The sequence below is a fragment of the Cebus imitator genome, unplaced genomic scaffold (genome assembly GCF_001604975.1).
Source record: "Cebus imitator isolate Cc_AM_T3 unplaced genomic scaffold, Cebus_imitator-1.0 Scaffold88, whole genome shotgun sequence".
In the NCBI taxonomy this organism is placed as follows: Eukaryota; Metazoa; Chordata; class Mammalia; order Primates; family Cebidae; genus Cebus; species Cebus imitator.
In genome coordinates this window covers 2924684-2942108 of record NW_016107403.1, presented here as the reverse complement: position 1 = coordinate 2942108, position 17425 = coordinate 2924684, and the positions used below count along the sequence as shown (strand labels likewise).

General features: G+C 39.0%; 1 protein-coding gene across 1 annotated transcript; it reads left to right on the top strand.

Moving 5' to 3' along the window:
- Positions 1-1000: 1000 nt before the first annotated feature.
- FAM98A (family with sequence similarity 98 member A) lies at positions 1001-17115 on the top strand. The gene is made up of 8 exons (XM_017534872.2): positions 1001-1208; positions 5006-5154; positions 8330-8464; positions 12289-12473; positions 13503-13583; positions 14138-14254; positions 15075-15242; positions 15328-17115. Exons 1-8 carry the CDS (start codon positions 1156-1158, stop codon positions 15988-15990), a joined length of 1551 nt encoding a protein of 516 aa, XP_017390361.1. The 5' UTR covers positions 1001-1155; the 3' UTR covers positions 15991-17115.
- Positions 17116-17425: the final 310 nt, after the last annotated feature.

Here is a 17425-nt window from a genome sequence, read left to right as displayed (position 1 = left end):
GTATTTTTAGTAGAGACGGGGTTTCACCATGTTGACCAGATGGTCTCGATCTCTTGACCTCGTGATCCACCCGCCTCGGCCTCCCACAGTGCTGGGATTACAGGCTTGAGCCACCGCGCCCGGCCTAATTCTTCTATTTTTAGTAGAGACAGGGTTTCACCATGTTGGCTAGGATGGTCTTGATCTCCTGACCTTGTGATCTGCCCGCGTCGGCCTCCCAAAGTGTTGGGATTGCAGCCGTGAGCTATCCAGCTCGGGCAGTTTTCAATAATTTCTAAGCACACACTCATTAACTGCCAAGATACCTTAACACATTGCGAACCCAATGTTTCACCCGGCAAATATCAAAAGCAATGACAGTATAGCCAAAAAGTTTGTTCACTGTCTAAACTACGTGGATGTAAACATTCTATTCAATTTGCAATGGAGTGAGGCTCCCACTTATCCTTAAAATAACATGCTTAGTGTCTGGGAAGGGCTTTAGAAATCAGGTAGTCCGCGTGGGGGTAAACGACCCAAGTTTCTGAATATCCGTTGTCTAAGGAAAGTTGACTCTCCCTAACCCTGAAATACAGCCACTGCAGCCACAAGGAAATCAAATGTCTCGCTATCTGCCGTCTGCACTTGGGCCGTCTACCGCAGTCCTGGGCAAATGACCCGCAAGCTAAGGCTAGCACACGCCGGCACACTACGAAGAGCCACCGGATCTCCTGTCTGGGATGCAGAGATTCGGTTTCACAGCCGACTCCACCCGAGTCCCGATACCAAGTTCCTTCCAAGCTCCTTCACTGCCCGCCTCGCCCCCTAGATTCGCACATGCGTACACCCAATAAACAGAGCCGAGACCTCTCCCCTTCGCGTGGTCCCCACACCCAGCTGCCACGCAGCCGGTCCTCCTGCCCTTCTTTGGCGGTTGGCTTCACTATCCAGTAACACGCATGTGCAAAACTGCGCGGCCCTACATTTCCTTAGCGGGCAGGGGTGGGGCAGTCGGTGGGACCAAGTTTCTTGCGCACGCTCCGGACATGCGCAGTGCGGGAGCTGAGGCGCCAGCTGTCGATTTGGAAGTTCCGGGGAAGTCGCGCATGCGCGAGTGTACGCGTTGCCGGCGAAGAGGGGAGCCTGACGACTCGGAAATTTGAATACCACAGTAGCATGGAGTGTGACCTCATGGAAACTGACATCTTGGAGTCGTTGGAAGATCTAGGGTAAGACTGCCAGGGCACGGGTCTCCCAAGCCCTACACTGCCGGCCCCCTGGGAACACCTCCAGCACCCCAGTCTGAGACACCTGCCTCTCCACACCGCACCCCGTGGCTCCTGGCTGTCTCTTCCCTTTGGCCCTGGAACCCCCAATGCCACGTCCACTGTCTGCACTGCTACCTCGGGGTCCTCCAATCCCAACACCCCTAGGCCTGCCCGGTGCTTCCTGCAGCCGAGCTACCCGCAGCGTTTGTCAGTCATGCGTGTCATTGTCTGGGCTCTGGTTCTTGCCACCCCCACTCCCCGAGCGTCCCTCCTTGCTTCATCCTCCTGCCCTACCCTTAAGCCCCCAACTCTAAATTTGCCAAAGTTGCTTCTGCTTTCCTACTTGTTCTCCAAATTTCCTGTTCCCATCTTGAGCCCCTACTCCTACCTCACCCCACTTCTCTCAAAATTTCTCGTTTGCCCAGTCATCTCTGCATGCACCCAGTCTTCCCTAAGCCACATATATGAGCGTTGCATCTGTTCCGCTAGCCAGCTCACTTGTGCATCTAACCTATCACCACCTCCTTGGGAACCACCGGCAGTTTCCCTTGATTCTGTGACACTCTGCCTCGTTGAGCCCCATTAGACCGGGGTCGTCTTCACCCACGAAGAACCTGCATATTTGTTTTGCATTTTGTCTCTCCTCCTCCTGATAGTTATTCAACCATAATTCAACAGGATCTAGAAGCTGGAAATAGGGTTTGTAATCTCACTGGGTCACCCAGATCAGTATACTCTATTAAACTTGAGAACGTGGAACCTCTTGGGCTACATGTTGTTCCAGAAACAAATTATATGATTAGATATTTACCTACAGGTACGGTATCAGAACAAAGTACAGATTTAGCTAGCTAAGTAACAAGTTCTTTATCAAAACTCTCTCGCTTTTCCACAACAAGGAAATCTTTGAGAGAAACGTTTCTTTAGGAAAAAACACCTTGAGGATTCCCAAAGTCTGCCTATTTGAATAATTTACTACCCTAGTAGAAATTTTTAGGAAAGGAAGTAGTCGTGCTTATCATCTTTCTTTGTCAAAGTGAAATACCATTGTTCTTTTCTTGGAAACTTGCTTCGACTTTTCATAAATATTCCAGACTTTAGGGGGCTTCTTTCATTAGGGCACATGTTAAAGTCATTCAGCAAAATAGTCTCTAGTTGACATCTCAGACCGAATTGCCTGTTCACACATGAAACCATTCATTCATTAGGCCTTTTTAAGGAACAGTTGCTTTGTGGCAGTGTTGGGTACTTAGGGTACAAAGTGAGGTGGAAGAAGGGTTCACAGGATACTGGGAAAATATGCTGTGAGGAGCCCTGAGGAGGGAAAGGAAATGAAGTCCTAGAAGCTTCTTTCTGGAATAAATGACACTGTAGTACTGAAGGAAGAGTGGAATGAAAGGGAGTAGGAAGACCTTATTTAAGTCTTTCTGCATGGATGGTGGTCACTTAAGAATTGGCCACAGATGCTGTTTCTTCCCTTTGTCTCTTTTTTCCCTCTTTTTTAAAAAACTTTTTATTCTTTTGGGTACTATACAAGTAATTGTTACTGTAGTAATTGTAATCACATAAATACTTGAGATGGATTGTAATGTATACAACGGATTTTCCAAAAACTGTTATACATTTTAACCTTAACCACTTACTGTGGTGGCATTCAGACATTAAAAGTCTTAATTAATTGAAATGTACTTTTCAGGGATTCACTGGGAAATATTAGAATTAAACGACTACCTTTTCTATTTATTTATTAAGAGATGAGGTCTCTCTCTGGTGACCAGTCTGGTCTCCAACTCCCGGGCTCAAGCGATCCTCCCACCTCAGGCTCCAGAGTAGCTGGGACTACAGGTGTATGCACTGATCCTGCAAATGACTCTTTTTGTCTCTTACCTGGCACACAGGAGGAATTCAGTAACTACTTGTTGAATAAACTAATGAAGCCTAAATGTGAAACACAGGGAGAAACTCCTAGGCCTAGTCTTTTGATTCTGGTATCTAATAATATGTAGTTTGTAAATCTAGATGCCAGACTACATGTAATCTCATTTTTTTGTGTATGATTTTTTTCATTCTGTTGCATATACTGTATAAACCTATAATCGTATTTTAAAGGGATTGAGAACTGTCATTTCTCTAACATATTTGTATCTCTAAACATTATATTATCAAGCATATTTACTGTATCATCTTGAATAAGTCTTATTATCAGTATTTAAGAGAATATGAAACAATCTGAATAATATGTATATGATTGCTTGGAATGACAAAAATCTTAAATTTTAGAATATTGGTGATTGGAGTTCGTTATGACTATCATCTTTTATGAACGTTTGAACATTTTTAAATTTTTTAAAATTACGTTAGGATTACTTACAAAGGATTAGGATCCAGATGCCCCAGTTCATTAACTGGCCAATGGTTATTAAACTAACCTTGACATTTCTTTGGTACTAGAATGTCTTGCTAGTCTTAACTGTCATTAAATTTATAAAAATTATATAAATGTTTAACTGGAAAGTTTTAACTTTTTTTTTTTTGAGACGGAGTTTTGCTCTTGTTACCCAGGCTGGAGTGCAATGGCGCGATCTCGGCTCACCGCAACCTCCGCCTCCTGGGTTCTGGCAATTCTCCTGCCTCAGCCTCCTGAGTAGCTGGGATTACAGGCACGCGCCACCATGCCCAGCCAATTTTTTGTAGTTTTTAGTAGAGACGGGGTTTCACCGTGTTGACCAGGATGGTCTCGATCTCTTGACCTCGTGATCCACCCACCTCGGCCTCCCAAAGTGCTGGGATTACAGGCGTGAGCCACCGTGCCCGGCCAAGTTTTAACTTTTAAAGGAAATCATTAAAAACCTAACTAGGCTGGACATGGTGGCCCATGCCTGTAATCCCAGCACTTTGAGAGGCCTAGGTGAGCAGATCACCTGAGGTCAGGAGTTCAAGACCAGTCTGACCAACTTGGAGAAACCCCATCTCTACTAAATAAAAAATACAGAATTAGCCAGAATTTCCTACTCGGGAGGCTGAGGCAGGAAAATCACTTGGACCCAGGAGGTGGAGGTTGCAATGAGCTCAGATCACACCGTTGCACTCCAGCCTGCACAAGAGCGAAACTCCGTCTTAAAAAAAAAAAAAAAAAATGAAACACACATGCACTCACACACACACTCAGACACTCGAAACCTAACCAAGCCTGGGCAACATAGTAAGACCCTATCTCTATAGAAAATTTTAAAATTAGCCAGATTTGGTGGCATGTGCCTTCACTGCACTTCAGCCTGGGTGACAGTGCGAGACCTTATCTAAAAATAAAATAGAATAAAAACCTAACCTAGTTGTTTTCTGAAAAATTTCTAGAAAAGATAACAAGTTTTATTTCTGAAATAATAAGCTACAGTATAATTAGCTATGTATTACTTGTTAATTTGCTTTTAATACTCAATTCAGTTACAGTAAGAAAATAAACCTTTTTACAGTGAAAACTTTTAGTAAATGTACAGAAGTTGACATAATTTAGTAGTATATGCAATTCTGTTAAATACTAACCTACGTTGTGAAGGGTTGAAATACAGCTACTATTTAGCTTCTTTTTCTAATGGTTCAGTATAGTTCAAAATTTTGTTTATATTTACCCATTTATAATTGGTCAAATAACTTATCTTTATTAAATTGCTTATATAAATAAGACATAGATATGTTTTATCTACAATATATTAGGTGTGATTGTATTTTCTTCTGAAATATAATTTCTTACTCACCAGTTACAAGGGCCCATTGTTGGAAGATGGAGCGCTCTCACAGGCAGTCTCTGCTGGAGCCAGTTCCCCTGAGTTTACCAAACTGTGTGCTTGGCTGGTGTCTGAATTAAGAGTGCTCTGTAAACTAGAGGAAAATGTGCAAGCAACTAACAGTAAGTAAACATTCACTTTTAAGTACAAAGTTTAAAAATAATATTGAAGTATTGTCAGCTAAACATTATCAGTACTAAAGCTGAAAGTTCCAAGTTTTTTATAAATGTAAAGAAAAATTTGTAAAGGAGCCAAGATTTTTTTTCCCTCCGTTGTTTTTAGAGGTGATTCAGAAGTTGAAATATCAGAATAAAGTCATGTAACTTAAAAATTTGTGGAGGCTGAAAGGACCCTATTACTGAGATATAGAAAAAATGGAGACCACAAGCATAGAATATATGACCTTCCTATATTTTGTAAGATGTGAAATGTAAGATCCTAGATTGATGGCCATAACTAGATACCGGGATGTTTTTCTTTTAGGACTACCAGATATTAGAAGCATCTACAGCATATTGAGTAAATGCATTATTATTCTGTTTTGCTTGGGGAGAAAGAAACACTTCGTTAAGACATTTTGTTTATCATAGGAATGCATTGTTAGATACATCACAGTGAGACCCAGGACAATCAAATCTATGGGCCTAAGAGCTGTTCTGCATTTGCCAATTTTATTTTCACAGTTGCACTAGTTTGTCGACACTGCAAAAGGGGCAAAAGCTTGAATCTGACACTCCACCATCTGGCTCCTTCTTGCTATAGGTAAACCTGTAATAGGAGATCAAGGGAAATACTTACCTGTTAATCCACCCTTATGGAGTGCAATACATATAATTCCTTTTTTCCCACATAATTGCATTTTGAAGAACTCACCTTCTTGCATACTAGTATAAATATATTTTTAAAAATTAAGTTCCAGGATACATGTATAGAACATGCAGGTTTGTTACATAGGTATACATGTGCCATGGTAGTTTGCTACACCTATTGACCCAACCTCTTAAGTTCCCTCCCCTTGCCCTCCACCCCCCTAACAGGCCCTGGTATGTGTTGTTCGCCCTCCCTGTATCCATTTGTTCTCATTGTTCAACTCCCATTTATGGTTGAGAACATGTGGTGTTTGGTTTTCTGTTCCTGTGTTAGTTTGCGGAGATGATGGCTTCCATGCTAGTATATTTAATGTGTACCTGTATGTGTTAGTTGCATTCAATTCCAATTATTAAGGAGAGTATAGTGTAACAATAATGATAGCAGCAGCTTACATTTATTGTGTACTCACTATGTTCTAAACACTTCATACGTGTTAACTCATTAAACCTCAGGGCAACCCTATGAAGCAGGTTTTATTTTTTTTTTATTTTTATTTATTTATTTTTTTGAGGCAGGTTTCATTACTGTTAAACCTTTAACAAGAAAGCTTAGAGAATTTAAATCCATTGCCTGAGGTCATCCTGTAGTTCAACCCCAGAATGGTAGTCTAGTTCCGAGCCAGTGCACTTAAGCACTGTGCTATACTACCTCTTGACCAAATGTTTCAGACACTGTAGGAACCTTTGAAAACACCAGTACTAGATGATACCTGTTTTTAACCTGGAGCCCCTTTTTCTCAAATGAAACATGATACAGAAGCCATCATATAAAACAGGTGAAAAGGTGTTCTAACAAAGTAGAGATGAGGTACCTTTAAGCCAACTCTTTCCTCCTCCTCCTCCTCCCAGCTGCCTCTAAAAGAGCTCTGTGGAACTCAGGGGCTCACAGATCACAGTTTGTAAAACATTCATAATGTAGTCTTACTGTATTACAGATTAGAAAATGGACTCAGGTGGTCAAGTGACTCTCTCAAAGTTTGTTAATTTCTTCTCCTTTATGATATTGAATAGAGAACAATAAAAAATAATGAAGAAAGAGCTTTGTTTTTCCTTTTTCACTCAGTGAACTCTATGCTTTTTTTTTTTTTTTTTTTTTTTTTTTTTTTTTTTGTTTTTTTTTTTTTGGGGTACATTTTTTTAATATGCTATGGGCATACAGGACTGTAAATCATGTTTGCTGTCCTCAAATTTTGTCTAACTGGGAATGTTAGGCACAAGTGAAACAACTGGAGATAAGCACAGTCCTTTTTTGTTTGTTTGTTTTTTAAACAAGGTCTCACTCTGTCACCCAGGCTGCAGTGCAGTGGTGCGATCGGGCTCGCTGCAACCTCTGCCTCAGAGGTTCAAGCAATTCTCCAGCCTCAGCCTCCTTAGTAGCTGGGATTATAGGCATGTGCCACGATGACTGGCTAATTTTTATTTTTCTTGGTGATGGGGTTTTGCCATGTTACCCAGGCTGGTCTTGAACTCCTAAGCTCAAGCCATCTGCCTGCCTTGGCCCCCTAAAGTGCTGGGATTACAGGCATGTGCCACCATGCTCGGCCAAGTACAGTACTTAAATGCTGAAGCACTTTGTGGTTCACAGAGAGAAGAAATTAGCAAGTACAAGGGTATTTAAGGAAAGTTTCATCAAGGAGCAAGACCGCTGGGCTTTGGTGGATGGGTGGGATTTGCTAGAGGGGAAGAGAGTAGAGGGCATATCTGTCACAGGGAATAACTTAAATGAAGGCATAGAGTGGAAATGAGACCGGTTATTCATGGGACAATGAGGAGACTGGCCTGGAACAAACAAAGGGAATATCTGTGGAGGGAAAGTAGGTGATTATAGCTGAATGTGCTGGGAAGGGCAAACCTAAGCAGCTATGAAGAATCTTTGAAAGCAGACAGAAAAAAATAGATTAGATGAGGGAGAAATTAGGGAGCCATAAAAGACTCTCAAATAAGGGAATGACCTAATGAACACTTTGAGAAAGAAAATTTTAGATTGGGTGCAGTGGCTCATGCCTGCAGTAATCCCAGTGCTTTGAGAGGCCAAGGTGGGAAGATTACTTGAGGTCAGGAGTCTGATGCTAATCTAGACAACACAGTGAGACCCAGTCTCTACAAAAAAATTTTCTAAATAGCCAGGCATGGTGGCATACACCTGTAGGCCCAGCTATTCTGGAGGCTAAAGCAGGAGGATCCCTCAAGCCTGGGAGTTTGAAGTTACAGTGAGCTGGGATCATGCCACTGCACTCCAGCCTGGGCCTCAGAGACCTTATCTCAAAAAAGAAAAAAAAAGATTTGCAGTGGTAAAAGAAAGGATCAATTAGAAGGGAAAGAAACTCAAGTTATGAAAATCCTATTAAAAATTTTACGTGTATATAATTGTTATGCTAATAGAAGAACAATTATTATCATTAAATAAGATTATTTTAATTCTTAAAAGGTCCGAGTGAAGCTGAAGAATTCCAGCTTGAGGTGAGTGGGCTGCTAGGGGAGATGAACTGCCCGTATCTTTCACTGACATCTGGCGATGTGACCAAGCGCCTTCTCATTCAGAAGAACTGCCTCCTCTTGCTCAGTAAGTTCATGGATACTAGAATAGAGCTGTTATTTTGTCTTTATGTTTTCCATGACTAATAAACTGATCATGTATTTTGTTTGTTTGTTTCATTATGGATATAATTCAAAATTCATTTTAAAAGAAAACTTTCTTAAATTTCCAATTTAGGAGCTGATGGTAGATGTGTGTACTGGTAGCATTATTGTTTTTGTAATTGATGCTCGTTCAGTATTTCAGCTTCGGTGGTACTCAGGCTGTTGTGTTTCTCCTAATGTGATCACTGGTAGTGCTGGAGTGTTGCTCAAGTGTATGATCATTAAACCTTTGTATTTTAGACTAGAAGCATGTTTTTAAGTATACTAGGAAGATAGTATGGAAATAATGGAGATTGTGTTTAGAAATTAATTTCTTTGAGGAGAGTAAGTGTTTATAATAGTAGATACATTTAATGATTAATGTGAAGTATTTTGTCTTGTTATTTCTTTGTGGTTGGGTAATTGGGGATTTTGGTTTTGTTTGTAAATATTCTGGAATAATACTTGGATTGTTCTTGTACTTACTGATCATTCTGGGAAATACAATTTTTATGGAAAGTTCTTTCCTTCCATGTTTTTTACATACTACTGTTTTGTCTCTTCACACTGAAAAACAGTAAGACTCACAAATTTCATTGCCTTCTATAAACTTTCCAATAAATACAACCTATAGTCTTAACTCAGAATTTATGTAGCATTCTGAAGCACATTTACATTAAGCTTTGGTTAGTTAGCTATTAATAGTTCTCATTATGACACAATTTAGAGGGTTTTAAAAATATTTTGTCTTTACAACTCTATTATGGTTTCTGAAAAATGATGCAACTTCAGTTTTTAAGGTTCAGTGGAAAAAAAAGAAGTGTTCATAGCCATTATACTTAGGCATTAAGTTATTCCAGAATCATTTTCTTAACTTCCCATTTGTCTGTCAAATGATTGTTATTGTGGGAATGTGCACATAAGGTTAGGGGTTGTTTTAGTTACTGAGATTGCTGCTGATAGTTCTTACATATTCATTTAATATTCTTCATATTGTATAATTTCTGTAACTGATTCAATAGCAGTGTACTCAGCTGATAACACCTTTATAGCATTGCTTATCCTTACCAATATTTGGCACTTAGGATATGTTATCTACATAGGAAAATAATAGCTGTGTGGAATGCTTGCTTATGACCCTGAAGAGCTAATTCTTCCAAAGAGCTCAGAGTTTGGTCTTTTTAGCGCTGTTACTTATAAAAACCACTTTGAATGTAAATATAAGATGACTTTTACACTTTTCCGTTTCTTTTTTTTTTTTTTTTATTTTAAGAGACGAGTCTCACTCTGTTGCCCAGACTGGAGTGCAGTGGTGCAGTCTCGGCTCACTGCAAACTCCACCTCCTGGGTTCAAGTGAGTCTCCTGCCTCAGCCTCCTGTGTAGGTGGGATTACAGGCGTGTGCTACCATGCCTAGCTAATTTTTGTATTTTTAGTGGAGACGAGGTTTCATCATGTTGGTCAGGCTGGTCTCGAACTCCTGATCTAGTGATCCACCTGCCTCGGCCTCCCAAAGTGCTTGGGATTGCAGGTGTGAGCCACCGTGCCTGGCCCACTTTTCTGTTTCTTAAGCAGACTTCAGTGAACATTATTTTGGATCAGGGTCACAATTCTAGACTTAATGTGCTATCACCTCAAAAGCTTTTCAAGAATATACAACTATTTGCTCTTCAATTAAATGACTAAATCATCTAGAGGTCACTCACTTTTTATATTCTTCATACATACATACTTACATACACACTGTTTCCCTCATTATCATCGCTTCTGCCATTTATCCCTTTCTAAAATATTCTCCCCAGTTTGTAACCTTTCTTTCATTCTAGCATTTACCTACATGTACTTGGCCTGTGTAAATAGTTCTCATCTTTCAAAATATCAGTTGTCACATCTGGATGCTATAATTTTACTTTTCCAGCACCCTTACCTCACTAATTCAAACCTTTTATCACATTGTATTTTAGGGGGGAAACAAACCAGCCTCATTAGAATTGTTGGTAAGATAGAATAGACTTTGAATGAGCAGCTGAAAAACTCATGTCAGATTAAAGACTCTGGTTCTTCATTGGCCTTTTATGATTCTCAGTGTTTCCCTTATGTAAATTAAGTAAGATATCTGAGTTCCTAGTAGATGAAGAACTATTCATCTTTTATTTTTGCATATATTCTTTATTCCTAACTAGATTGTTGGAAGGGATAATCTTTTTGATGTTTTAAAAAATTATATCTTAAGTGCCTTTCCCAGTGCTTTGAACACATTAATTATGATTAAAGTTTTTTCACAGTAATTATTGGTGACCTAATTTTGTGAATACCTGAACTATGTTATCCCAAATTTACAGAACCAACGTGTTAAATCATATAAGTATATGATTTTCTGGAACAAGGGTTGGCAAACTTTTTCTAAAAGGGCCAGATAGTAAATATTTTTGGCCTGTGGGCCCTACATTCTCTGTCACAACTACATACCTCTGCTGTCATAGCATGAAAGCAGCCATAGACAACATATAAATGAGTGTGGCAGTGTTCTAATAAAACCCTATGTACAGAAACAGTGGTTATTGTCATAACAGTGGGGTGTTACTGTTTGGATGTTTTAACTCATAAATACAGTTTGCAGTATGGAACATGTTAAGATTTTACAGTGTCAAACCCATTTAGTATGACCTTTCCAGAAACTTAGCTGTATTTATTGTTTTAGAACAGGAGTTGGCAGCCTTTCAGAAATGATTTGCCAAAATTATGGCCTCTATCCTTCTAGGATTACATTTTGGATATAGGAAATTTGATACACAAGTTGACTTTTTTTCTACTTCTAATAGGACCCTGAAGGGCCTTGAAAATATCTTTTTCCAAAACTGGTTTCGTTATATTGTCAGAAGAGTCTCACTTTGTCACGTAACCTGAAATCCTAAGATTCAAATGATTCTTAATTATCTTTTATAAAAATTGAAATGTCCTTGGGAAGGTTAAAGGAATGGGATTGAATATTTATACCTTCAGCTGAATTACCTGAAGCCGTTTGCAGCCCTCATTATACCAACCTGAAATCAGATGATATTGACATGAAGAGGACTATGCCAAGAAGTGTTTTGAAAGTTTTATTGTTGTTTTGAAGGGAATGGGTTGAGGAAGGTAGGGGGAAGGGAGTCCTGAGAAGAATATAGTTGCAAGAGGAATCTCTTTGAACAGCCAGAGGGCAACATAAGAATTGGAGACCTTGGGAAAGGAACTTTGGGGTGCCTTCCTGCTTCTCCTGTAACTTAAACTTTAACTTATAAATGTTGTTTCACACCTCTTCTAGACAGGCTATCTAAGCATTGGGAGACAAGAGAGCAAGGTAGTTGTATCACTGATGCTTACAAGTAGTGAGAAGTAAAAAATAAAAAAATTTGTCATTAAAAATTGGTCACCGGCCACCGTTGCAAAATTTTTAACAGATGCCAACCCCTGTTCTGGAGCTTTCTTAATACTGGAATTCAAGAATCCAAATTTTTAGATGTTACTTACCTTGAGACTTTGGTTTCAAAGGAGAATCGCTTATTTTTAAATTAACCTTTAAACCTTACATATCGCTTAAATACCTGAATTACATAACCAGTTTATATCTTATTTCGTTTGCAGGTAAAGGTGGTTTTTCTTTCTTGTTTTTATCCATTCTTGCAGCTTTAACAGTTACATATCATTAGGTCTATAGAGTTGTGACTCCAGACTTATGACTATAACTATAGCTGTATCTCATTTTGAAATCTTATTTTGTTTACTTCAGCATACCTCATCTCAGAACTAGAAGCTGCCAGAATGCTCTGTGTGAATGCTCCTCCAAAAAAAGCTCAAGAAGGAGGCGGTAGTGAGGTCTTTCAAGAGTTGAAAGGCATATGTATTGCTCTAGGAATGTCCAAACCTCCAGCCAATATAACTATGTTCCAATTCTTCAGCGGGATTGAAAAAAAAGTAAGACCTTTAGTACCAAGTTGTAGTGTATTAAAGGCATAGTCCTACATTTGTTTGAAATGAAGCAATTAATTTACTTTCTCTTAATGGGAACCTAATGTGCATATTATTAAGTAATTGTTACAAAATGAATTTTGGGTTTTAAATCCTAGATGCCTTAAAGATAAATTAGTATTTTAGCATTTTATTATTTTCCTAAAAACATGTTAGCATGTTTCTTTTTCAAAAAGGAAATTCTACACTGGTTTGTAAGCTAAAGCAAGCTAGATATAATGTAAGAAGGATTAAGATTTCAGTCCTTTTAAAAATTATTTTATCATTGAACTTTGATACAGTCAATTTAAGGTCTTTATCATTAAATGTTACCACCCTGCTCCCCGTTGACTGGACAGAAAAGGATGTTAATATTTTTGATTTTTAATCCAGTCATTTCAAGTCTCATGCTTCAGTTGACAAACCGTTTTGTTGACTGCTAACATAATCTAGTATGTGAAAAGAAATTAGAATTATTTTTATACCACAGATTATCAGTTAAGATTTTCTGTATAATTAATTAGGAACAAGCAATTTTAACAAAAAATGAGTAGAGGAGAATGGTTATTTGTTATAGCAGAGTTATTCCCTATATGCTTATCTGCTGGACTCTTAAGAATTGGTACATTTGCATTGTGGGGTAGACCAGCACCATGATGCACAAATTTGGCTGAACTCTACAGGGAAGCAGCAGTGTATCCATAGTCCATATTTTCCTGTGTGTTCATTCATCCATTCAGCAAATAAATGTTCATTGAGTGCCTGCTGTTGTCAGGCACTGTTCTAGGTGCAATGAAGTACTTCTGTAGGCTTGAGGAGTGGGACCAGTGAGTGTCTTTATCTTGTGGGTCTTTTACATTTGCATTTCAAAACATCCTCCACCTTTGCCTCTGTCAGGAATCTTCTTTTGATGGCAAGATATGATGGGAATTGGGAAGATGAGGATGTTTGATGACTTTTAGAGTTTTTATTCATTTATTCATGTTTTTGTGTCAGTTAAAGGAAACGTTAGCAAAAGTTCCACCTAATCATGTGGGAAAGCCTTTAATGAAGAAGCCAATGGGACCAGCCCACTGGGTGAGTAGTAATCACATTGAGTAAACTTTGTAAACAACTATAGAGTTAGGATTTTCATGTCAACACTTATATTTTGTGCTTTTTAAATTATATTTTCTAATACATAGTTTTCTAGTTGAACACTCTTAGAATCATTTTGTGAATCTCAGGATTTCTGCAGAATAATTTTATTTGTACGCGATTAGAAGCACTTATCTCATAATCTGTAAATATTTCACACAGCTGATAAAAGTAAACTGAAATTCAGTATGACGTCTGTTTCTTGTTGCCAAATGGATTCCCTTCAAGCCAAAAACTTCATTGAGCCGAGCTTCACACAGTAAATTATGGGAGAGATAAATAAGAATTGTGTCCTTCATATATTCTTCGTTATGTTTTGAGAATCAGCTTTTTGTTGCCTATCGCTTCATTAATTGTTAGTGTGTTACGTGGAATAAGAACTTTCTTAAATGCTGGGATCTCAGTTATGAATGACACAGATGCAGTTTCTGCCCCTTGGGGACAGAGGATCAAGGAGATGTAAATTCTAACTAGTCTTTTTAATTTTGCTTTAGGAAAAGATAGAAGCAATTAACCAAGCCATAGCCAATGAATATGAAGTCCGGAGAAAGCTGCTAATAAAACGTTTGGATGTCACTGTACAGTCCTTTGGCTGGTCTGACAGAGCTAAGGTACACATTAAATAATTTAAAAGAGCAGACTATTTATAGACATGATCCCTAAACATATAAACAGTTTAGATACATGGAGACTATGGGAGAAATACATAGAAGGCACACATCGGGATTTTCCATTCAGCAATAAGGAAAAGATTTGTTTTTCAATTTTCAATTTTTTAACAAATCTGAATTTTTTAGTTCTTACTGGAAGTACTTGTTTTTGAGAGAAATGGAGTTATTTGAAAATTACTCTAAATTGATTTCAAATTATTTGTTTACTTCAAGCTAACAATTAATTTGCTAACGGAAGTTAGAAATATTGGATTTAGTATGATTTCTAGAGAATTGGAGAATTCTAGTAAGACTTAACTTTTATTTCAGCTAAATGAGATAATCCAGGTAAAGACCTTGGTCATTCAACAGATATTTATTACCTCATAGAAACCAAAGATAGGAAAATTAAAAAACAAAATTGTTGAAATAACTTTACATTCTTATATTTAAGTAGAGAAAATGAGTATGTTTGATCTGAGACCAGTGATGGGGGAACCTTTTTGTCATGTTGGCTTCATAACCCTAAAGGGAAGCCCTCCCACTCCACCCCTGCCCCCACAGTCCCTGTTACTCCTTGTTGTGTCAAGACTGGCAGCTGTACTTTTAAGGTAGTGCTTGACTAGGTAGGAGCAGTAGTGAGTGTATTAACCTTTCCTACCATTTGGATCCTAGTAAATATCTTTATCAGATATTTTGGAGACCTTTAACTTATTTAATATGTGTTTCTTATGTCATTTTGAAAATCAACATTTCTCTTTCAACGCTTTTCTTTCGACAGAGTCAGACAGAAAAATTAGCTAAGGTTTACCAGCCGAAACGTTCAGTCTTATCCCCTAAAAGTACTATTTCTGTTGCCCATCTTTTGGCTGCAAGACAGGACTTGTCAAAGATTTTAAGGACAAGCAGCGGCTCTATAAGAGAAAAGACTGCCTGTGCTATCAATAAGGTGATTAGAGTACCTTTAATTTTTTCCAAATGCATTTATTTCTGTTCATAAAATAAAAGTTTAAAATACCTTTCCTATTCTGTAGGTGTTGATGGGCAGGGTGCCTGACAGAGGTGGTAGACCCAATGAAATTGAACCTCCACCCCCAGAGATGCCACCATGGCAGAAGAGGCAAGATGGCCCCCAGCAGCAAACAGGAGGCCGAGGAGGAGGGAGAGGTGGCTATGAACATTCCTCATACGGAGGACGAGGAGGTCATGAACAAGGAGGCGGGAGAGGTGGACGTGGTGGCTATGACCATGGTGGCCGAGGGGGAGGAAGAGGAAATAAGCATCAAGGAGGCTGGACAGATGGAGGGAGTGGAGGAGGAGGTGGCTACCAAGATGGTGGTTATCGAGATTCAGGTTTCCAGCCAGGTGGCTATCATGGTGGCCACAGTGGTGGCTATCAAGGAGGAGGTTATGGTGGCTTCCAGACATCTTCGTATACAGGAAGTGGATACCAGGGTGGTGGCTACCAGCAGGACAATAGATACCAAGATGGCGGGCACCATGGTGATCGTGGTGGTGGTCGTGGAGGGCGAGGTGGTCGTGGAGGGCGAGGTGGTCGTGCAGGTCAGGGAGGAGGCTGGGGAGGAAGAGGGAGCCAGAATTATCACCAAGGGGGTCAATTTGAACAGCATTTCCAGCATGGAGGTTATCAGTATAATCATTCTGGATTTGGACAGGGAAGACATTATACTAGTTGAGGCTACCGAACCTTACATTTTGCTAGAGCTCAAGTAATAGAAACTTAGTTTCAGAATCCTGAATTCAGCACCTATTTTGAATTAATGTGAGACCACAGGTGGCAGGCAGATTCCTGCTTGGCATAAGCATTTGTAGGTCTTCATTCAATTCTGTTGGATTTTTTTATTGGACTTACATAATGCTGTTTATTTGAGAAACACGTAACATCTCTCCTTTCTATGAAAAATTTTTTAAAAGGTGATTAAAATTGCCTTTAATTGACCAGTAGACTAATTCCACAGTCAGAACATGCATACTTTTTTGAAGAAATTACTTGAATAAGTAGTTTTCATGTTTTCAATATGCAGTTTTGAAAATGAGGATTTGCCTAGACTTTTTTAGATTTACTCCTAGGAAACCTGCCTCATATTAATAATCCATTTATATGTGTTTTGCTTAAAGTATTCCAATGCCTATTTTCCAAGCACAGTTCTGCCCCCAGTTGGCTTTTTATTCAGAGGTGTTATGCCACATGTGCTTTGTGATAGAACTTCTAGGTCAGTTCCTATTAAATGAGCTCTTCTGCAGATAGCACATTCAGTAGCCTTATTTCGTTGATGGAATACTGTATCATATGCTCAACTGAAAACCTTGAACACGGCCAAAATCCATAAAGATTATAAAAGCAAACTAAGTTGTGAATCTATAGTACATGTAGGCATTTAGTTAAGTATAGCAATTCAAACTGACCTGCATCCATCCAAAACAAATTCCTCCTTCAACCTTATTTTTACTTGAAATTTGCTAGAAGAAACAGCAAACCGAAATTTGTTTTATGCATGAGTGAATACCACTGGCTCAGCAAATACAAGTTAGTTTGCTTTAGGCAGGAGACTTTTTGTAATGGAAGAAATGCACTACAAAGTTAAGACAGATTTTTGCCAAGTGCAGGAGGCCCTTTATTATTGCTGCAGAAAACAAAAGCCTGGCTGAGTCGATGTTTTACATTCTCCCTTACCGAAGTCTACATGATATGATGCTTCTTGCTGGGTTTTTGTATATGTAAACATTGTCAAGCTGTGAAAGAAAATGGCTGGAGGTGTGCTTTGTGTGAAAGGTGAGCAATAAAGTATCTGTTAAGTTCTTTCTTTGCTTTGTTTTATTTTAGCTACTGAATTATTCTGGCCTCTTGTGTCAAACTATTGAGCTAAGGATTTTGTTCCCAAAGATTCTTGAGTATTTCCTTAATATCTAATTTTAGTGAAAGGTGACTCTTACCCTAAAACCTTAAATAAATGGAAAAATGGCTCGGTCCAGGTTTTCCTTTTAAAACAATATAGCGCCGGGCGCGGTGGCTCAAGCCTGTAATCCCAGCACTTTGGGAGGCCAAGGCGGGTGGATCACGAGGTCAAGAGATCGAGACCATCCTGGTCAACATGGTGAAACCCCGTCTCT

Bases quoted from the DNA above. Each gene is read 5' to 3' on its own strand.
- FAM98A (XM_017534872.2), top strand. From the start codon at position 1,156: ATGGAGTGTGACCTCATGGAAACTGACATCTTGGAGTCGTTGGAAGAT. The intron at 5,155-8,329 runs GTAAGTAAACAT...AATTCTTAAAAG, and splicing joins AAATGTGCAAGCAACTAACA to GTCCGAGTGAAGCTGAAGAA. The intron at 13,584-14,137 runs GTGAGTAGTAAT...ATTTTGCTTTAG, and splicing joins CAATGGGACCAGCCCACTGG to GAAAAGATAGAAGCAATTAA.